Source organism: Protopterus annectens, chromosome 5.part1 (assembly GCF_019279795.1).
Source record: "Protopterus annectens isolate FY-2018-M chromosome 5.part1, PAN1.0, whole genome shotgun sequence".
NCBI classification, from domain to species: Eukaryota; Metazoa; Chordata; order Ceratodontiformes; family Protopteridae; genus Protopterus; species Protopterus annectens.
In genome coordinates, this window is record NC_056736.1 from 596,010,806 (window position 1) to 596,033,933 (window position 23,128).

The window sequence follows — 23,128 nt, forward strand, 5'->3', positions numbered from 1 at the left end:
GCTCATGAGACCTGAGCCTAGAACTGCAGGATGTAGCCGTTTCACAGCTTAACAAGTTTCAACTCTGCTTCTAAAAGCCTTCCTTTCAACCAGTTCCTTATAAGCATGAATGTAGTTGTCAGACTAATTTCTGTTTAGCCAGAAGATGCTATTTTAACAGCTTATATCTGCAGCCAACACAGACAAAAGCAGTTTACATGCATTAAATCTGTAACAATTTGTGATACAAGCAGTTTAAATGCATTACATGAATGTGGGCTAGTCTAACTGGATATATTTCCATTTTCCATTTTCAGCGGAGGCCGGGAGAAAACATATAGGCACAAGGCCGGGAAAAAACAATTCCACTCAGCTAGGACTTTGACAATGAAAATAATTATCAAAAAAAGGAAATTAAATTCCTAGACAATTTAATTTAGCAACATGTTAAGGCTTTTACATCTTTACAAAGCAACAAAAAGTAAAAGACAAAAGAAGAAGGAGGAACAAAGAGGAATGACAGATGGAGAGAAAAGATTTATTATATATGATATGGAGTCATATAAAGTCAGAGTAGAGGAAAGATATAGGGGAGAGGTCCATAAGTGGTAGAGGAAGAAAACTAAGGGAGAAGCAGGAGGTACAAAACAATAGGGAGAGAAAAAAGAGTGTTAACTTAGGAAATTAACTATTACATGAAAACTGATATGCAAAATATAAAGGCCAATGTGAAGCAATTACAGTTCATATGAGATATTATGACAGTGCACCACTGAAGGGTGTGGACAATTCATATTCCCCTCACGGGATGGGGTGGGGAAAAGAGGGTGCAGGTCACTACAGTACCAGCTGGCAGTCAATTCTGCAGTTCCTGAATAAACCAGTCTACAGCCCCCATATGAATGAATTAGCCAGCAACAATGGTTTGCAGATCTAGCACAATAGGTATTATTAAAAAAAAAGAAATAACCCTACTGCAAAATTCCTATTCCAGTCTTCTTCTCCTGTCTCTCTGCTCTTAAAATGGCTTTACGATAGGTTGGTGTTAAACTGAACTATTTGCAGTATACTGTATGAATGCATTTCTGCTATCTTAAGTGGGGCAAGCTGAAGACCATGCTAAATGTAGCAATTAAATGTGCAGGAAGGGCTGTGAGAATGACCTAATTGTTAACTTACTTTTATTTGAAGGTGGGGACTTACTCAGGAGACAAGTTTTAGTTGCATATTACAAAGGCAGACCTGTGTTTTGGTAGCTGTACTGAGGTGCATGTTTACCTACCTACCAAATTATCTGGCAGGATATAACAAGTGCTACATTTATTTAAGGAAGCATCCACATTTCCCTATCTAGCTACCAAATTATCTGGTGGGATATAACAAGCATATCAAAACAATCCTGTCTTGGTTTGTGATTTGTTGTGGAGTTGACTGGTAAGAGCAGTTTTATTTGAATTTATATTGCATTTATCACTATTTTTAACTGTTTCTAGGTAGGAAGAGACTGCTTATTAACAAGTTTTACTTTGGTGCTGCGGTAGCGTTGTTGCCTCACAGTAAGACACTGTCTGGTTCGATTCTCAGCTAGAGCGTCTTCTGCGTGGAGACATGCGTGAATGGGCGTACCTTCGTTGAAGGTTGTGCATCAGGGCTGGCAACTTGGCACGTGAAAATCAACTGCCAATCATTAGCGGACCGGAGTTCCACTGTGGTGACCCCTAACCAGGAAAAGCCGAAAGACGCAACAACTTTGATTCATATTTTGTTGTTTTACCTTTAGTTTCACTTTTGGTTGTGAGAAAAGGATAGGTTTTGGACAGGAAAGCTCTAGCCACCACATGGGGCCTAGACAGCTATAAATTTACACAGACTGCTGAGAGGTAACTTCTGAGCATATCAAAACAATCCTGTCTTGGTTTGTGATTTGTTGTGGAGTTGACTGGTAAGAGAAGTTTTATTTATTTTTACTGTTAAAAGGAGGTGCGTGAGCTATAGTGAGCAGAAGCTACTGCACACGCCGTGAAGAAATTACAACTTTTGTCTGGCTGGTAGAACTTGTATGGTCAGAACAACTTTATTGTATTTTATTATTTAGTTGGATATTGCTGGTATAATTTTTGTCATAGAAGTTGATTTAAGTTCCTTTGAATTCTTTGCTACTGACTTTGTGTAATTTTTTCCTTTGCGATATTTTATTCAATTAAAGCTGAATATAGATTCCTTAAATGAGTATGCAATTAATGATTTGCTAATGCAAAAGTATCTTGTACAGTGTAATAAATGCTATGCATATTTAAAGGTAACAGCTGATAACACTGGTGATCTTTGTTCCTCGTGTCAAAAGTTGGATGATTTGCTTACCATTGTTAGAAGTACTCAGCAATCTGAGGATCCGGTTTGTTTAGAAGGAAACAAAAAAAGAAAGCAAGAAGTTCACAACAAATAACAAGGAAGAAAAAGTAACTGACCAATGACTGTAAAGGAAAGAGAATACATAGTAAAAAGGACACTGCTTTGTTATGTAACACACTGGTGACAGGGAATGACTATATCTGTCTATCAGAAAACCCTCAGTCTGCAGAAAAAGGCATCACCTTTTCAATGAGAAAGAGGCAAGGGGCAGGTGGAAAGGGAAGAAATCAAAACTGAACGTGGAAGGATTGAAGAACATTACTGTAAGAAAAAAGAAGAAAAAGACAGATGTTGACTACATGGCTCAAGCTGTGGATTTACAATGCCATGCGGATGAGAATTTAATACAAAATGAAAACAGTGGGATTAATAAGACTAATAGTGATGAAGATCTATCCTTCGTAACAACTGACAGAGCTGAAATGACTGTATTTGAAGCTGAAGATTATTCAGAGCTGGTCAGCAAAGATATTATTTATTATTATTTTTATTTTACATTTGTTGACTGGGCTAGTCTAGCTGGATATATGTCCATTTTCAGTAGAGGCCGGGGAAAAAAGCAAGCAAAAAAAAAATGGGAAATTTAACAATGAATATAACTATGAGAAGTACAATACAGAGTTAGCACTCTGATAGAGAAAAGTTATAAAATAAATTTGTAAAACTAAACACTTTTAGTGGAAATTAAACTAAACAATTCTACAACTCACAGTAGAAGGTATAAGCTGAAAGGGAAAAGAATATATATATTAATCTAAAATTCCTGAGTAAGAGTCAGTAGTAGTAAGTCAATTTGGAGGTAGAGGTTATAGTAGTCGTGTATAGGGTTATGGATAGAAGTGAGAAAAGATGTCAGTCTGGGTTAGTGCATGGACAGAGCCAATGAGCTTTGAGATGTTCTTTGAGATGTTTTTTAAACAGAGAGTAGAAGCAAGGGAAGTTAAGTCAGCAGGAAGCTGATTCCAATTTTTCCTGCAGTGTTTTGAGAGAGTGAATCCCAGCTTTTTTTTGTTTATTAGAGGAGAGGACAATGTTTTGTTAGCAGAGGTAGTGTAGGTAGAGTCATTATAAGGTGTAATAAGATTAGTGAGGATAGGGGTATTATTAGGGTGGTATAGGATCCTTTGAGTAATAAGTAGTTGTTGATAGAGTATGTGGCTATGAAGTTCTAGCCAGCCAAGCTGTTTGAGGTTAAGGCAATGGTGAGTTTTAAAGGGTGAGCTTGTGATGAATCTAGTTATGCTATTATAACAGGTAGAGAGTAGAGAGGTTGTTTTTTAGAGGTGTTTGTATATAACAGAGGCATAGAAGAGGCATAAAAATGAGGTGAAATGAGGTGAGTCTGGGTTTTTTTTTGGAGGGGGTAAGAGAAAGGGTTTTCTCTATAGAGGGTGCCAAGTTTTTTTTGAGACACTAATAGTTTGAGTTAATGTATACGTCATAGTTGAGTTGATTATCAATAGTTACACCCTAGTAGGCGGGTTGTAGTCTCTGGGTTAATGTTAATAGAAGGTAGGGCGTGGAGAAGGAAGTACCATTGTTAGAGTTATGGAGAAGGAAGGAACAGGTGATTTATGAGTAGGAGTAAAGAGTAGTAGTTTTGTTTTGGGATTTAGGAGGAGAGGCAGTTTTGCAAATCAGTCTTCAACCTTCTTAAAAACAGTTTGGGTGAGAGAGTGGAGACAGGTTATACTCTTGGCTGTACAGATTAAGGTGGAGTCATCTGCATACTGAATGCAGGTGGCTTGGTATGTTATGTTATGTAAGTTGTTAATAAATAAGGAGAAGAGTAGGGGACCTAAGATAGAGCCCTGGGGTACTCCTATTTTTACTGGTAGTAGTGAAGACAGGATGTTATTCCAAAGTACTGCCTGCTGTCTATTTTCCAGATAAGATCTAAACCATTGTATGGCTTGAGGATCTAGAGAGTGAGCCTTTAGTTTGTCTAGCAGTAGGTTGTGGTTAACCATGTCAAAGGCTTTTGACAGGTCAATAAATAATGCAGAGGAATATAAGTTATTGTTACGATGTCAGTAAAGGATAGTAGGGCAGTTGATGTACTGTGGAATGGCCAAAAACCATGTTGGCAGTTTGCTAGTAGGTTATTTTGTAATAAGTGGTTGAGTAGCTGTTTGTGAATACATTTTTCCATTATCTTAGCTAATGGGGACAGTAGGGCAATAGAGGATATAGTTAGAAAGCTCAGTAGATTGTCCTCCTTTATTGTAGAGGGTGATATGGGATATCTTCCATAGAGCAGGGATTTTGCCCTCAGAGATAGATCTGTTAATAAGGATAGAGATGGGATAGACTATGGCTTTAGTTTTGGTTATTTATTATTAAGATGGATGGTTGGTCAGCAGAAGGGGGGCAAGGCTTTTTTTTTTGAAGTAACACAGATGAAAGATGTAGATACAGGTTGTATTTGAAAGGTAGGTGAAGAAGTATTGCAGATGTTTGTTGAAGCAGTGAGAGTGGAGAGGAGGAATTGGCCAGGCCAGGAATTGCTTCTGTAGTTGTTTTATTGAAGGCATCAGGGATCAGGTTGGAGTTGTTACTATAAACTGGTGCTGTTTTGGGAGTGGTGGTGTGGCCTGGTTGAAGAAGTTTGTTTATCCCTCCAGAATTTTTTTGGGGGTTGTTTTTTTTGGTCTGTTGAGGCCGAGGTAGTAATCTTTTGTCTCTAAGAATATCTCTTTTTGGTGAATTTCTTAGTTGTTTAAATTGGAGGTGGGTTGTTGGACATTTGGTAGATCTCCAATTAGCCCATATTTATTATTTTCTGAATTTTATTTTTTTCCTGGTTGTTTTGTTTGTTTAGGGGCAGTTTAGTTTTATTTTTAGTTTGCGGGGGCATGGGGAAGGGGATAGTAAGAAATTTAGTGTTGAAGTAAATGGTGTGTCTAGTTCTATAGGTTAGTGGGTTAGTGGTGACCAGTCACCCAGTCACAAGCAGCTGCCTAGCTGCCTAAACTTTTTGACTTTTTGGAGGTTTGATGTGGAGAGAGGAATGTGGATTTTTTTTTAATTTTTGTAAAATGTGTGGTCACTGATATCATCTGGGAGGGGGGGGAGGTTCCTGTTGTATAATAAGCTGTTAATATAAGGATAATAATAATCCAATCCAGTACTTTCCTTGTTTGGGTTTATATGGATTCTTAGGAGTTGTATTGGTTTGTCCAAAGAGGGTTTATATATGGGGTTGGGGGGGTTGAGAGAACTACAGAAGACCAGTTTATATTTGCGTACCAAGGACAATGGTCTCCTGGGGTAGATGGGTAGATAAATGACTAAGGAAGTTTTCTAGAGAATTCTTGTAATTGGAGATTTAGTTATTAGAAGAACTGATACTTATATTTGCAGAGACGATAATGAACATCGAGTAGTGTTATGCTTGCCAGGAGCAAAAATTGAAGATGTGAAACAAGCCTTGGAATGCCTTAATGTAAGGAATTATGGATCTGTTTTTATTCATGTTGGTACAAATGATGTCACCAATAAAGATTATCTGACTGTTAGTAGGGAACTGACAGCCATCTTAGATACTATAGCTTGTACTGGTGTCAGGACATATTTTTCACAAATCACCTACAGAAAGGGTAGTCAGGTCACTGTGAATGAAAAGATTTTTTGGATAAACACCTACATGAAAATAAACTGTCCTGTTTTAAGAAATGGAAATGTGTAAAGCATCCAAGCCTTCTTTTGGGCAAACGTGTTCAGACAGGATAGTGTGCATTTGACTAGATCAGGGAAGAGAATTTTTGCAGCAGATATTTTGCAATATTTGACTAACACTAGCCAGGATTTTTGCCAGGTCAAAAATGTAACAGTTCACAGATAGCAACATTTGATGCATCTCTGATGGTTGTTAATGCTAGGAGCATTAATAATAAAGTTTTTTTTTATTAGAAAATTTGCTACGTTCCCACAAGATTGATGTTGTTATAGTTTGTGAAACATGGTTAAAGAACAATGACTGGAAACCAGTTCTGTTGGGGTATAAATGTTTTTACTGTAACAGACATTCTAACAAAAAATCAGGTGGAGGTGTTATGATAGGGATTAAAGATGGCTATGAGACCTGTGATTATTACATGTTCAGTGATAACACCAATACTATACACTGTGTGTAACTGTGACAATAAAGACAACCCTGGAACATATAACAATTGTTGGAGTGTACAGACCATCAAAGTCAAGTGCAGATGACCTAGAGGAATTCATACATTTCTTACATGAAACACAGGAGGGAAGAATAATATTAGCTGGGGTCTTAAATTTACAGGAAACAGACTGGAATAATACTGATTCAACAACGTTAGTAAAGAAATTATTCACAGAGTATATTCAGGAACAACAAATACTTCAGATTGTAAAAAAAAAAACCACCAGGGGACAGAATATACCAGATATTGTTTGTGTTCCCAAAGAAATTACTGTAACTTCAAGTCAAGTTTTACCACCATTGATGTGTAGTGATCATGGGGTCATAAAGGTTAATTTGTTCCTAGATAATTCTGCCAAACTGAAATCTAAGCCAATGCACATAAGGTTAATTACAGATTATAGGGAAGCAAAACAGTTACTATATAAAACTAAATGGAGTGAGGTGTTCAGTGGAAAAAGAGCAGATGGAATGTGGAAAGTTTTGAAAGAGAAATTGTTTGAGTGCAAAAAGTAAAAAAAAATGTTTAACATCAGGATCTAGGCACGTAACATCAAGGGGGTATGTTTCCTAAGAACAAGATCCCTGATTAAGGTGAGAAACAAAACATATAAGAAACGGAAGAGAGGTCGAATTATAACTCGGAAAACTGAAATAAACGAGCTGGACAAACAGATTAAGCATAGTGTTAGACGAGATCAAGAAAAATTGGAAGAAAATTTATATAAAGATATTGAGCATAATAGGAAACCTTTTTATAGATATATAAGATGTGGAAGGAGTAAAGATACATAAATTGATAAACTGTGTGCAGATTCTAAAATTTATTCTCAGACACAACAGATTACAGATATATTTACAAAATCTTATGCAAAACAGTTTGGCTCCACAAAAAGGGTGATAAGTTGTCCTAGTGACATCCAGGTAAGTCCAGATACTGGAATCAAATTAGATTATATTGAAAAAGAACTGTGCAAACTGGATCCAAACAAAGTGCAGGGACGAGATGGAATAAGTAACAATGACCTGTTAAGCAAGAACTTACACTGCCATTACATCTATTATTCACTAGGTCATATAAATATGGGTAGCTTCCTCAAGATTGGAGACATGCATTTATTAAACCTGTCAAAGGGAAAGAGGAGTAGGACAAACCCAGAATCATATAGACCCTTAAGTCTACTTTCATGTTGTGGAAAAATAATGGAGAAGGTAATACTGGATAAGTTATTGTCAGAACTGGATAGGTTGGGACTTGAAACCATATATCAGCATGCATATGTTGAAAATAGATCTATTACCACCTGTAACATGATGTTCTATAACAATATAACAGCAGCTACGAATGAAAAATTGTGCTGTGATAGGATTTATATAGATTAAACTTCAGCATTTGACAGGGTCATGCACAAAACACTGATCAATAAATTAGTACAACTAGGTATTGATGTATTGTTGATAAGATGGATAGCTGCATGGCTTACAAATAGGACATGGCAAGTATCACACACCAACTGGACAGGTGAAATCCTTGGTTACAGTCAAGGTGTCCCACAGGGCTCTGTACTAGGCCCTTACTTGTTTAGATTGCATCTTTCAGACCTTACTTTTTCATCTGAGGTGTTCTACAGTCTATATGCTGACGACCTGAAATTGGGTAAACTGATTACAAATGTTACAGATCAGGCATGTCTGCAAAATAATTTTACTAAATTGACCAATTAGGCACAGGAGAATAATATGCTGATAAATACATAAAAAACTAAGCATATGAGATTTGGGAGACAAACTGAAAGGTGAACATTTAATACAGCACACAGTGATTGAAACTGTAGACTCATTTAAGGACCTGGACTATGGGTAGATTCAGCTAGGAGTTTTTCTAATCATATCAACCAATTGCCTAATGATAGTTATAGAACTATAGGTTGTATAAAAAAGATTTATATAGTCTAGGAAATCAAACATAATGAAGTCACTGTTTGTTAGTTACATTAGACCCAAACTTGACTATGGAATAACAATATGGAAACCCTATAGTAAAACAAGCATGAATAAACTGGAAAGAATACAACAGAAATATACTAAAGGCATCCATGGAAGTGAAAATCCAAGTTATTATGAAAGACTAAAATATCTGAACTTGTACAGTGTCTCTTACAGATATTTAAGAGGAGATCTTATTCAGGTATACAGGGCATTTAGGGACAACTACTCTGGGAATGTTTGGGGTTATCAAAAAGTACTAGAGAAACGTCAGATAACCTATGTAGAAGATTCTATAGGAATGAGAAGTTTACTAATTGGTTCTCTGACAGAGTAACTGATGCTTGGAACAGACTACCAAATTACATTAAAGTACTAGTTTAGATATTTTTAAGAACATCCTGGACATTTATTATGGGAACAAGTGTTTTGGTGTATTGGCAAGCTAGAAGGGTTTTAATGCCCGTGCTTGAAACATTTGTATGTATGTATGTAGGTGCTACATTTATTTAAGGAAGCATCCACATTTCCATATCAGCTCACATTATTCCCACTACTATGACACTGTAGTCTGAAATAGTATGTATAAGTTACAGGAATATGAGGGGAGCAGGAGGCAACAAAAGGCATAATTTCTCAGCTGTCTCAAAAGTAAAATCCTTTTAAAACTGCTTTACCAAGAGTACAGCTGCTGATGGAGTCTCTAATCGCAAGTAAGCTATTCAATTTGATTGGATGTATTTAAAAATGGTGATGTGGAAAGGAAATTACATCATATAATTTACTTGATGCTTTTTGAACTGAAACCACATTTGTGAAATACTAAAATTTAAAATTAAAGTTCTGAATCTTTCTGGCATGTTGTATGATGCTGAACTGCTCCTAGGGATTGGACAGACTATTTGCTCAATCTGCTGTATGGATCATGTACCTAAAACTCTGATTGGTCCTGATGCTTCCTGGGTGATGCAACTTCCCAGTTGGAGTAGGCTTGATACTGAAAGGTTTCAGAATATACAAGCTGAAATGGGCTGATACTGTTGTTTCCACAAAGCAGGCTTGGTAATGAAAGGTTCCTGAATACACAAGCCAACAGCCCTTGTGAACAGACTCTGACAGGTGTCTACTGGCTGATACCGCTTCCTGCGTGCAGTACTCATGATCCTGACTGGATCCAGAATACAGAACTGGACACACAAGTTCCAATCTGCATATAATTTAGCGAAGGTTAGTGACTGGAGGTGAAAACCAAGAATACTACTACTTTAGTCTGTCATCTGTTCCCCAAATTCACCTGCATAATACTGAGAGTCAGTGAAGGACAGATATAAAGCTAAAGCATATTCCTACAGTTATCACAGATGAAAAAGAAAATAATTTCATTTTCACCCCAAGGAGCTTCCTCAGATCTTACCGCCACCATGTGTGAATATAAAATACTGAACTATATTCATTTAAGTACATGTGAAGTGGTACCTCATGACAAAATGGCTGATCTTCTACTTCTCCATTTATATAATAAAGCGTTTTTTTTACCCTCAAGCAAACTGTGCTTATTTGTTTTTCTTTTACTTTGAAATAAGTAGTTTTAATATGTTTAAAAATAAAATAACCAGTTGACTACATGATGTTCCCATTACTAAGCTACAGGCAAGATTTACTATTTGGCAAATAACACAAGAGATTATGAAAGACGTACTTTACATCCTCTCATTTATCCCAAGATAATAATGGAATTAGTAAACAAAGTCAGTTCTTTAACAGCGTTAACAAAGTTTTTGGTATTATATTCAAAACAGATACAATTGACACTAAAGATTACATTGATTACATTTGAAAGCTCAAGTATTTGACAGTGAATATTTTGTTTCTATGTGCTTTTTTCCTCTCTGCCTGTTGACTATTCAAACTCCCTCAGCTGGACATGAGTACATTCATTCCCTAGGGAAGGCAGGGAATTCCCTTCTGCAGATTCCCTAGCATGAGAGCGGCCCTGTGGGGCAGTCATCCAGGCAAGCTTCAGGGGCCATCTGGTGCTCTCGCCTCCACCTGGGTATGAATGAGCCTAATCTCCCCCTTTGGTGGTAGTGGTGGTGATGTTGTGGACATCGACATCACTGTAGGGCTTGCCCAGTGCGGATGTGGGCATTGACATCACTGTAGGGCTTGCCCATTGGAGATGTGGGCATCATCACTGTAAAGATTGCCCAGTGGTGATGTGGGCGTTGACATCACTGTAAGAATTGCCCAGTGATGATGTGGGCATCAACATCACTGTAGGGAATGCCCAGTGGTGATGTGGGCGTCGACATCACTGTAGGGAATGCCCAGTGGTGATGTGGGTGTCGACATCACTGTAGGGAATGCCCAGTGGTGATGCGGGCGTCGACATCACTGTAAGGATTGCCCAGTGGTGATGTGAGCATTGACTTCACTGTAGTGAATGCCCAGTGGTGATGTGGGCGTCGACATCACTGTAGGGATTGCCCAGTGGTGATGTGGGTGTCAACATCACTGTAGGGGTTGTCCAGTGGTGATGCGGGCGTCGACATCACTGTAAGGATTGCCCAGTGGTGATGTGAGCATTGACTTCACTGTAGTGAATGCCCAGTGGTGATGTGGGCGTCGACATCACTGTAGGGATTGCCCAGTGGTGATGTGGGCGTCAACATCACTGTAGGGGTTGTCCAGTGGTGATGTGGGCATCAACATCACTGTAGGGACTGCCCAGTGATGATACGGGTGTCAACATCACTGTAGGGACTACCTACACTCCTCCTGGAGCTCACATTCTATTCCTACGCATGTGGCAGTACAGTTGCCCCTGTACCAGCCCTTGCCCATATCAGTGTGGGCTCAGAAGCTCCAGCTGTCCACGACTCACTCAGGGCTTTATCCCTTTACACTATCAGTGAAGACATTATTTTGAGAGAAACAGTAACCTGATAAGGGATTTTGATGAAAAAAACACTGCTTGTTAATAATGACCTAATTTCAGGATGCTTTTGCAAAAATGTTCCTACAAAACTGTCTAGATTGCAAAAAAAAAAAAAAATGCTGATACATAGCTTTGTGGATTTTTGCTCCTGCTACAAATTTAGTCACTTGGATCCATACATCAATATTCTACCTATGAGGAAAACATTTTGAGTGAGAAATAATTTTATTTGCAATTCGCGTGGAAAAATTTATGTGGCAAAGTGTGTAAGATGTAATAGCATTGACGTGGGGAAAACCACGCGGAAGTTATCACTAAGGGTATATGGGCACCTATATTTCATATGAAATAAAGGCAAAAATAATGCTCTCAATAAAGATACAGTGAACTGTTTATACTATAAATTTGTGGTTAGTGTCACGGATGTTTTGAGGATGGATCCCAGATACCAAGAAGATGACTTTTTCAGCATCTTACTAAAGGAAGACTCAGAATGGCAAAGATTAGATGCGAGTCACCACACCCCCAACCCAATTACATGAAAAAGCAATGATAAAAAGTGTCCTAATAGTAAATAGTTCTAAATATAGTCATTAATCCCCAGATCAATATTTTACTTTTAAAATGTTCTTTGTTTCCCTATACAGTCATTTATTTTGTTATTGTATGTTCTTTTATACACATATTTAAGATATTAAATAATAAAGGTACTAAAAATTGTTTTTCATCCTTTATAGAATGCATTACAAATATGCATTTGCTCAATTAAGTATATTAAATTTTCAGTTTATGTTTTTATGATAAAAATCATAGACACTTTTGATGTGTTTATTTTCAGTTGGTAATGTTTCCTTTAGCTAAACTTGACCTTGACTGGTTAACTGCTGGTTAGTCATATATTGTTTTAATTATTTCAGTTCTATGCAGGTGAATATCTTCAGAAGCAGTCTCAAGCTATCGGTGCAGATAATAGCGATTAACTTGCACATTTTTAGTTTTTCATTTTTTTAAGTTAATTTTGCTTTGAAGTGCATTTTTTGTGTTTTATTAAAGAAATAGCCTATTTGAACATTACTGTGACAATTTTGCAGATCTAAATTCCATTTTGCCATCAATGTGTGAAATTGCAGTCAATGAAATGTGACCAAAGTGCTTCACACTTCAGTTCTGACTCCCATGGCAGGATTATGGGCCTAACACAAACAGCATAAACAACCAGCTTCTGAGCAGTAGCCCTGCTCTGGTGCAGCTAACAGGGAGGGGTGGGCATGGGCAGATCAGTATTTCGGTCTTGGGAGGCATGGTGTTTTGCTGAAGAAACATTCCCTGAAAGAGATAAGGTGGCAGCCAAAGATGTACAAAAAATAGGTTAAATAAAACTGAATGAGGAAGTAATTAGCTATCAATGAGACGGTAGCAGAAAAGGAGAAGGGGACAGCAGTTGCATGCAATGCAGTTTCAATATGCAAACGGTATGAGAAAAAGCATAAAGAAAAAATATTGGCAGGTCAGAATGACACATCTACTCTTTAGTAAGTACAGGTGAAAAAACCTCATCCCCTAAAGCCCTAAAGGTGATGCATCCATGAGATCACAGGAGTCTACAGTGGGTGGCACAAGAAATAAACATGTCAATGGGACTATGGTTAAGCTGAAGGTGGAGACAGAAAAAAACTCTCAAAATACAGAAAATGGAATGTTTCTGTTATCTGCGACACTTACATTTAGACCACATGGCATGTTCTTCTTCTCTCTCTACTGGAACAAGATTATCCACCTGGCAGCACTTTGGGATCAGAGACAGGAATCTGTCTGCTGTTTTTCCATAGATATCTAGGTCTCTGACAGCACGCCTCTGACTCAGCATCACATGATTACAGGGGATAAGATACCTATAAATATAGGCACACCACATGTGAAACATTCTTGGACAAAACAGACACATTTACTATTGAATTAACTTTGCAAATGTTAAATAACAACGCAAGGCCCCTAAAACTACATTAAAAAAGCAAGTACTTCAAGCAAAATAAACTACAAGTAAAGCTGAGAAAAATACTGAACTGAAGCTACCATAACAGAAGGCCTCTGAGGAGAGATCATTTTAACACTAAAATCACGACATTTGGACATATCTACCTTCAGTTTTTCTGTATTCAAATCACGTGTTCCCTGCAAGGAACAACCCTAGTATCATACTTGATAAGATAGTGGTGAAGAAGTGAGTTTGTGGTAGACAGATACCAAATAATGAGCCAAAAGCTAAAGACAAACAACAATTAAAACACTGACACTTTTTCTAAATGTAATACTCATAACAGCAAAACTACAGAACTATATAAAAGCATCTCCACAGGAATGGAGACTGGAAGCTTTACTGCAACACCGACTGACCACTCCTCAAAGATTTGTTATGTAATACAACTACGTTGTCTCCTTTACCTAAGGTAGATGAAATCCCAAGCAGTACTCAACTGCCCTACGAAGTTTGTTATGTAATACAACTATGTTGTCTCCTTTACCTAAGGTAGATGAAATCCCAAGCAGTACTCAACTGCCCTACGAAGTTTGTTATGTAATACAACTATGTTGTCTCCTTTACCTAAGGTAGATGAAATCCCAAGCAGTACTCAACTGCCCTATGAAGCAGACTGTGGCAAGATTCCCTACAGCACAACAGTGTCCCAACCTATCCTAACTGAAGACTATGCTTCTGTACTATGATATTTGCTGAATGTGTGGCAACTTCTAAAGTATGTTACACTTGTTAATTGATATATTTGTTAATCAGATTACAGCACTGATCTCCATGGACCTTTTTCAGACTCCGTGGACCTTTTTCAGACAGTCATACAGGCAAATGGAGGTGGAAAGAATTGGACCTATTACCTATGGTTACAAGAAGCAACTTGGTACCTTAATCCTCCAAACTGCCAGATGTTGTGTATGAACCACCAAAAATAAGCTGCTGAAATTATTGCTGCTCTAATGGAACATGTTCTGACTTTGCCTTGCAAGGAATTATTTTGCTTACAGGGATAAAAGGCAATACGGTAGGCCAACTAATTTTGCAACGATAAACAAGAGGGTAGGAATCACCAAGGCATACGAGGTGGCAAGCTTTAGAATAAAGCCAGCAATATCCAGAAAAATATGTTGTTAAAACCATACACGCATGTAGTAATCCACGTTAAAATTCAGCAGTTTATTTTAGGCAAGGTACAAAGAAACAAATCACGTCAAATTCACATAGTTGTTCAAACGTGTGTAATAGGATGTTTTGGGGTGGATTAAAACTACTAGTAACTCGCAATGGGTCAACATGGGAGTTAGAGTTACCAAACATAATGTTAAGGTTCAACTTTCGGGTAAACATTTTAAGATCAATTAAAAGTTCAACAATATTACAAGCCTGTGAAGGCACAAAGGTGAGACCTTTGGCAAAAAGTTCCACCAGTCCTCTATCAATGTGGCACTCAGTATAGTTATAGATCTTAAAGTCTCCATCCTTATTGGTCACAGTCTCGGAAATTAAAGATGATCTAGATTTTCATAGATATGAGTTCGAATTTAGTAGAACCCTATCTAGTATAGCCCAACAAATGGTCAAACTGAAAGCGACTAAAATTAAAAAACTTGATAGGGACTTGAAAGCCTACAGGGAAGGTGTGGCCTTCCCTAAACCCCCTGGTTCTCAAACCCGGTCAAGGCAATCGACCCCGCTTTTCTTTACTAAACCAAGAAATCAACCTTGAGGTTACCATACTAGACAGGGTAACCCAAGAACTGGCCAAAATGTGGATTCAAACTTTGAGACCGAGGAGCATGATGTTGTTGTGGATGAAATGTGTGACCCTGACCCCATTCTTGACCCTTTGGAAGGTGACGATTGGTCAACTCAAGGCCCTCAAAAAAACTACAGAGGGGGGAGGGGGGGAACTGGAAACCGAAACAACCGATTGCCCCGAAGAGACAGTACAATACGCGGAGTACCAGCAAACAGTGGGACTAACATTATTCGAGACTGTGACCAATAAGGATGGAGACTTTAAGATCTATAACTATACTGAGTGCCACATTGATAGAGGACTGGTGGAACTTTTTGCCAAAGGTCTCACCTTTGTGCCTTCACAGGCTTGTAATATTGTTGAACTTTTAATTGATCTTAAAATGTTTACCCGAAAGTTGAACCTTAACATTATGTTTGGTAACTCTAACTCCCATGTTGACCCATTGCGAGTTACTAGTAGTTTTAATCCACCCCAAAACATCCTATTACACACGTTTGAACAACTTTGTGAATTTGACGTGATTTGTTTCTTTGTACCTTGCCTAAAATAAACTGCTGAATTTTAACGTGGATTACTACATGCGTGTATGGTTTTAACAACATATTTTTCTGGATATTGCTGGCTTTATTCTAAAGCTTGCCACCTCGTATGCCTTGGTGATTCCTACCCTCTTGTTTATCGTTGCTCTGTGTTGCTCTGTTTCGTCACTTTGGTTCCAGGCCAACTAATTTTGCAAGGTTTGCCTAGCTACAAGCATGGCTTTTTCTCTGTCAAGGGAAACAAAATCTTTATCTGTTGTCCTTCAAACTACACGTTTTCATGGTGCAACACCTTAGATGTCTCTTGAACATCCAGCATATATGAAAGATGCTCCTCTTTATTCTAGCAGTTTGCAGACAGGACTGAGAGTTGAAGGAAGTGAGAGACTGCTGGAACATGTGTGGGCATGGATGAGACATCACTGCATTTAGCAACACCCTTCCTTTATGAAAGACTATATACAGTAGCTTGCACAAGAGGGATTTGTACCTTAGAATCTTCTTCCTGAATGTACAACTAGAAACTACCAACTAGCGTTATTTCCCAGGTAAGGTGATGTCCATTATCAGTTAAATTAAATGGAGGTTCCCACCTTGCCTTCAAGGAGGATTTAACGCAGGACAGCCTTCAGAAACACCTTAAAAACAGTTCTGCTGTCATCTGTGGAAAACCAGTATGTAAGAAGAAATTACAGAAACAGACTATGATGGATGAATTTGCCAAGTTTGATTCAAAAGGATGGTTACAGTAATCCAAAGATCCTTTGCACCTGTCCCACAGCCAAATTTCTTTCACTCCTGAAAGTAATATTTCCTGGTGTTAGGTCTCCAGCTTCCCTTAGCATGATGAAGAGGAAGTGGAATTCCTACTATCGGTGTTCTGATACTGGGATGTAGTACACTGCGCTGCTGCAGCAAAATTTGTTACGTGGGAAGGTACACTGTGTATGCTTCAAATCTGGCCATAAGAAAGAAGCCAAGGTTTACATTAGCAAATATGCAATCATATGCCGCAGTGGTAAGGTGGTAGCATTGTTACCTCACAGCAAGAGGTTCTCCCGTTCGATTCTCGGCGTGGCTTGGGAGTGCCTTCTGTGTGGAGTCTGCATATCCTCCCCGCGGTTGGGTAGCGTTAGAAAGACATGCGTGCGTAAATGGGCGTGCCTTCGTTGAAGGTTGGGCATCGAATTGGCACCTCAGTGTTTCGTAAAAATCTACTGACAATCATTAGACCAGAGTTCCGCTGTGGCGACCCCTTACCAGAAAAAAGCCGAAAGAAAGACAAGCAACAACCAGCAGAAAAAGCTGCACTAACAAAACTACAACATATGGGAAAATTATTAATATAGGAGACACCAGAGTATTTGTCGAAAACGTAGAGTTGCTGAAGTCCTACTTACCTGTAACAGCAGGTATTCAAATTTCACACTGCTTCAGTGGCATATGGGTTCTCTCCTCGCACAGACTCACACTGGCAGCTTTTCAGAGCTCCTCTGACTCAGTGAGAGGGGATCAGCCAAGACCTTCCCATAAGGGGAAGCCTAACTCCCTGTCGCAGAAAGTCAGTTATTCCAGCTTTTAGCGTTAAGTAGGAAGAACCAAGAAAGACTAGAAGGCAAGAACTGTCTGAAACTAACTAATATGCAATCAAAAAACACCAAAACAAAGAACCAAAACCAACCAACAACACAAGGCTGAATACCACTAAACTATACACAAAACTGAGACAGTGTAAAATATGAACATCTACTGCTACAGGTAAGTAAGCAAGGTTTATGCAACTGTATTCCATTCATCATTCACAATGCAACAGTGAAATATGGGCAGATTTCCAAAGCTTACTGCACCTGGGAGGATGAAGGATAAGGATCCAGCTGCGGTGATTTGAAAAAGGTATAAAGAGAGGATCAGGTTGCTGCCTCTAGAATACTTCTGTAGTCCAATACGTCACCAAAGAGGATAACGCTGTGGTGGAATGTGCCTTAACCCTGCCTGGAATAGATATACCAACGGTAGAAGTAGCAGGAAACAATAGTAGAGGACAACCAATGAGCAATCATTTACTTAGAGATGGTTGGATGCTCTTAGCCCCAGAATAGGAAATACTCAGCTTTCCTGAAGGGCTTAGTTCTGTCAAGGTAGTACCTGATTTGCCTGTGCACATCCAAGGTATGCAAAATCTTCTCTCCCACATTTTTAGGTTGTGGGGAAAAATGGAAGATCGATGGCTTGATTCAGGGGAAATTCAGAAACAACTTTTGACATGAAAGATGGATTGAAGTGTGGAACAACCTTGTCCTTGTGGAAAATCAGATATGGTTGGCCCACCATGACAGACTGCAACTCAGAGACTTGAGTGGCAGATGTCAGAGGAATAGGTAAATAGTCTTCCAAGTGATGAACCTCAATCAGCCTAAAAGGCAAGCTCAACAGGAGATGTGGTCAATTTTTCAAGAGCACAGTAGAGATTCCATGGAGAAGGAGGAATCTGCTTTCTAGGGGGTCTCAAGTACAGCACTCCTTTCATAACCTGTTTAACCACAAAAAGAGATGAAAAAAGAAGAGCCATGGGCAGACAAGCTGAGATGGCTGCAAGATGCACAGAATAAACCATTGCTGAGAAGTTCACAAATATTTCAAAATCAGAGTGGTAGACACCATACTAGACCCTCTGATATCAGTTAGGCACCACCTAGAATAACTTGCTTGTAAACATGAGAGTTTCTAATTGCAGGTTTTCTTACCTCCTTCAATACCTGTTGCACATTTTCACAGAACAAGTGCCTAAAAGGTATCAAGATAGAATCATTCAATTGTCAGTAACAATCGCACTTAGAGTACATCAGTTGCCCCGGACAGTGACAGAGAAGATCCAGAATCTGAGGAAGCTTGAGGCAATTACCCTTGGCCAAATCAATTAAAAGGGAGAACCAACTCTTCCTGGCCAAAAAAGGGATTGCCATAATGATCTTTAGAAATTCTTCCAGAATCTTCAGAAGTACCTTGGGTATCGAAAAGAGTAAAAATGCATGAAGGAACATTCCTGTCCAAAACAAAATGAGAATATACAAATACTGGACCACACCCGGTTTGGTTTCATAAAGGGCCGATCTTGACTCCGCAACCTGATTGACTTCTTCGAATCAGTCTTCAGAGCCATTGACGATAGCAAGGCAGTCCACACAGCCTATCAGAACCTTACCAAGGCCTTCGACAGCATCCCCCACTCTGGAATCATAGATAAACTTGCTAAGGTGGGCATTAATCCCTACGTTACTCGATGGGTTGCCAACTGGCTTACTGACAGAACCCACACTGTAAGAGTAGCCGACTCAAAATCCAGCTCCAGACAAGTGGAGTACCAGAGGTTTCAGTCATGGGGACTGCTCTTGTTTGGCATCTACTTCTCTGAAGTACAGGCCAGCACTAAGGGACTCTGGCTAACAAAGTTTGCAAGATTACTGCAAACTGGGAGCCATTATTAAATCCCCAAATTATGTGGATATTCTACAAAAGGGCCTTACAGAAACAGATGCTTGGTGCCAGAGCCATGGGCTCAAGCTCAATGCCAAGAAAAAAGAAGTTATGTCTTACCATAATGTTCCACCTGTATTGTTGATCCTCGTTCAGTCATTACGCATGGGTATCAGTTCTGACCTCGGAACTGAGCCGGTCATTTTCCAAGCTCGCGTCAGCTTCAAACTCTCGAGCTAAACTCTCACCCACAATCCCCCTCTCCCTGTTAGCTCAGATGGAGTTTGCAAGTCAAAGAAGGTAGAGGCTACCTCTGGTCAAATAACCTAAGAGAACCGGATGGTGAGATCCACTAGAAACCACAGGAGGGGGAAAGAGGGAGGGTCATAATGACTGAATGAGGATTAACAACACAGATGGAACATTATGATACGACATAACTTCTTTATCCGATATTGTTAATCCTTGTTCATTCCTTACGCATGGGACAGAGTCCCCAACTACCTCTATTCCTGGGAGGCTCTCATGGAAGGACATTCCTGAGCACCATAGAACCGAAAGGTGCTCTTCCCCTGAAGGCCAAATCCAATTTGTAATGATTGATGAAGGTATGAGGCATAGCCCAAGTTGCAGCTGTACAGATGTCATGTAAAGAAGCTCTGGCATGGAAGGCAGCAGAAGTTGCCACCAACCTTGTTGAATGAGCTTTCATGGTAGTAGGCAACGAGACATTACGTTGTGTATAAATGAAGGTCACACAGTCCTTCAACCATCTAGCTAATGTGACCTTAGCAACAGCAGATCCTAATCTAGGTCCAGAAAAGGACAAAAATAACTGGTCAGATTTACGAAAGGACCTAGTCCTGTTTAAGTAAAAACGGATTTGCCTGTGGATATCTAGGGTATGTAGGCAATACTCTCCTCTGTTTGAATGATTGGGAAAGAAAACTGGCAATTCAATGGTTTGATTAATGGACATTTCAGAGATCACTTTTGGCAGAAATGATGGATTAGTTCTCAGAGACACTCTATCTCTATGAAAAATCAAGTATGGACTCTTGATACATAAAGCTTGAAGCTCAGAAATACGTCTGGCAGAAGTAATGGCGACCAAAAACAAGGTTTTCCATGACAAATGCTTGAGGTCGCAAGAAGAGGCTGGTTCAAAGAGTGGCATTGTCAGAGCTTGTAGAACTAATGATAAATCCCATGGTTGAATAGGTTCTCTAAAAGGTGGCTTCAGATGATTCACACCTTTTATGAAGGTCTTGCACAATTTGTGGGACATAAGAGAGGAATCTTAGACACTCTCATGGAAATTAGAAATTGCAGCCAAATGAACTCTAACAAGAGAGGCCGAAAGACCAGATTGGAAAAGGTTGGCCAGATAGTCTAGTATTATCGACAGTGGTGCTGAGAAGGGATTTAATTGTTAATCTTTCAGCCAACAGGCAAATCTTTTCCACTTGCTCAGATAAGTAAATTCTAGTGGAAGACTTATGAGATGCAATGAGAATGTCAAGTACTGGTAAAGAAAGATCATTCTGCCTGGCAATCAAGGGAATTGGAGTAGCCAAGCCGTGAGCTTCAGGCTGTTCAAGTTGGGATGAATCAGGTTCTGTGGATGTGAGATCAACTCCGGGGTTGGATGGAGAATCAATGGTCGATCTAGTAGGTAAGGCCAAAGGAAGGGGAACCAAATCTGTCGAGGCCAATAAGGTGCTATGAGGATCACCTTGCTCTTCAACCAACGGGCTTTCTTCAGAAACTGGGGAAAGGGTGGGAATGCGTAAAGAAGACCCGAGGGCCAATAGTGGACTAGAGCGTTCCTGGGTGACTGTCCCGGAGGGGGAATCAGGGCGAAGTAGTTGCTGCATTTGTAGTTCATCGGGGATTCAAAGAGGTCGCAGCAAGGACGGCCCCAGTGGTGGAAGACCTCCGCCGCTATCAAGGGATTCAGGGACCACTCGTGAGGTTGAAGAATGTATCTGCTGAGTCTGTCTATCACGTTGGAACTCCCAGGAATGAGCGTTGTTAGAAGAAAACGGTTGGTAGCCATCGCCCATTGCCATATCCTCATGGCCTCTCGACAAAGGGGGTAAGATTTGGTTCCACCTTGCTTGCTGATGTACCAGACCACCTGACTGAATGGCAATTGTCCCAGACGGCAGCAGGGGATGGAATGCTTGCAACACCAGAAGCACCGCTCTCAGCTTAGAACATTTATATGTAGAGTGGCCTCCAGTTCGGACCAAGTGCCTTGGACTGTCTGGCCCTGACATAGCCCCCCCACCCCATCAGGGAGGCGTCTGTGGTCACTGTGGCCTTGGGTTGCTGGGGGGGAGAAGGGGTGAGACCATTGTGACAGATTGTGTGTTATCCACCAATTTAAATCCTGTTTGCACCTGTGGGTTACTCGAATCATGGCTGAAAGAGGATGCTGGGATACCACTGGGTGAGCAGTAGCCATTGTAGAAGCCTCATGTGAAACCTGGCCAGGGGGACAATGGTGATGGAGGCTGCCATGGAACCCAACAGCTGTAGAACCGAGTGAGCCGTGGATTTCTCCCTTGAAAGGATTGAAATCAGTTGTTGCTTTATCCTTAAAAATCTGTGCTCTGGAATGGCAGCTCTGCGGTTCTTTGTGTCCAAGATAACCCCTATGAATTCTGTCGACTGAGATGGGGTGAGAGTGGATTTTTGCCAGTTTATGGTTATACCTAGCCTTTGAGCAGCGAGGAGAGAGTATGCCAGCGCTTCTTCCAGTAGATGTCTGGTAGGGGCGGAAATGAGCCAGTCGTCTAGGTATGGAAACACCTGGAATCCTTGAAGTCGCAAGTGAGCTGTGACAACTGCCATGCACTTTGTGAACACTCTGGGGGCTGTAGAAAGTCCGAAGGGCAGTACTCTGAACTGGAAGTGACTGGCTCCTACACGGAAGCACAGAAACTTTCTTGATGGCCTGTGCACTTTTATGTGGTAGTACGCATCTTGAAGATCTATCGAGCACATCCAATCATCTTTTTCCAAAAGCGGGAGGATAGACTGTATTGTGACCATCTGGAATTTTTGTACTCTCACAAACTTGTTCAATACACTGAGATCCAAAATTGGTCTCCAGTCTCCGGTTTTCTTTGGCACCAAAAATAGTCTTGAGTAGAATCCGGATCCAACCTGGTCTGGAGGGACTATTTGGACGACTCTCTTTCTTAGCAGCTTTTCTATCTCTAGTGCTGCTTCTTCCCTTAGACTGGGTGGAACGTCGGGAAGGTTTTTTGAAGGGATGGGACGAAGATCAAAGGGGATATGATAACCTCTGGTTATAATCCTTTGTACCCAAGAATCGGTAGTGATGGTTAGGCAGGCAGAAGGGTACACAGAGAAACATCCCCCAACCACTTCTAGAGGAAAGAAGTTGGGCTGCTCTTCAGGAGCGCTGGTAGGATTGGCCAGGGAAAGAATCCCTGGAACCCTGGTTATGCGGACCCCCTCTGCACCAAAAGGAGTACCTTCCCTGTGAGTTTCCCCCTCTGCCTCTAGGGGAGAACTCGGCCTGTGTGTCACGGAAAGGACCCTGAGATTTCTTGAGCCATATCTTCCCACTCTTTTGGTTTCGGGAGAAAGAACATTGAGGGGAAGAATAACGGACCACTATGGCAGAAAGGGTCTTACCGTCCTGTTTACATCTGGCCAGTGTGCTTTTAACTTTGGGTCCAAACAATGAAGAGGCCTCAATGGCAGTGTTAAGAAAGGAAGCCTTAAAGGGTTCTGCGAAATTGCACAAGCTCATTCAGGCGTGTCGTCTCAAGACAGCAGCTAAACCCGCTACTCTAGCTGCTCC

The 23,128-nt window shown here is 40.1% G+C and overlaps 1 protein-coding gene across 1 annotated transcript in view; it reads right to left on the reverse strand.

The window, feature by feature from the left end:
- The window catches only part of LOC122803235 (FHF complex subunit HOOK interacting protein 1B-like), a 538,521-nt gene that overhangs the window by 287,791 nt on the left and 227,602 nt on the right, over positions 1–23,128 (reverse strand). The window contains exon 5 of the mRNA XM_044072834.1: positions 13,206–13,375. Within this exon, the coding sequence (XP_043928769.1) occupies positions 13,206–13,375 (170 nt within the window). The remainder of the gene's footprint in view (positions 1–13,205; positions 13,376–23,128) is intronic.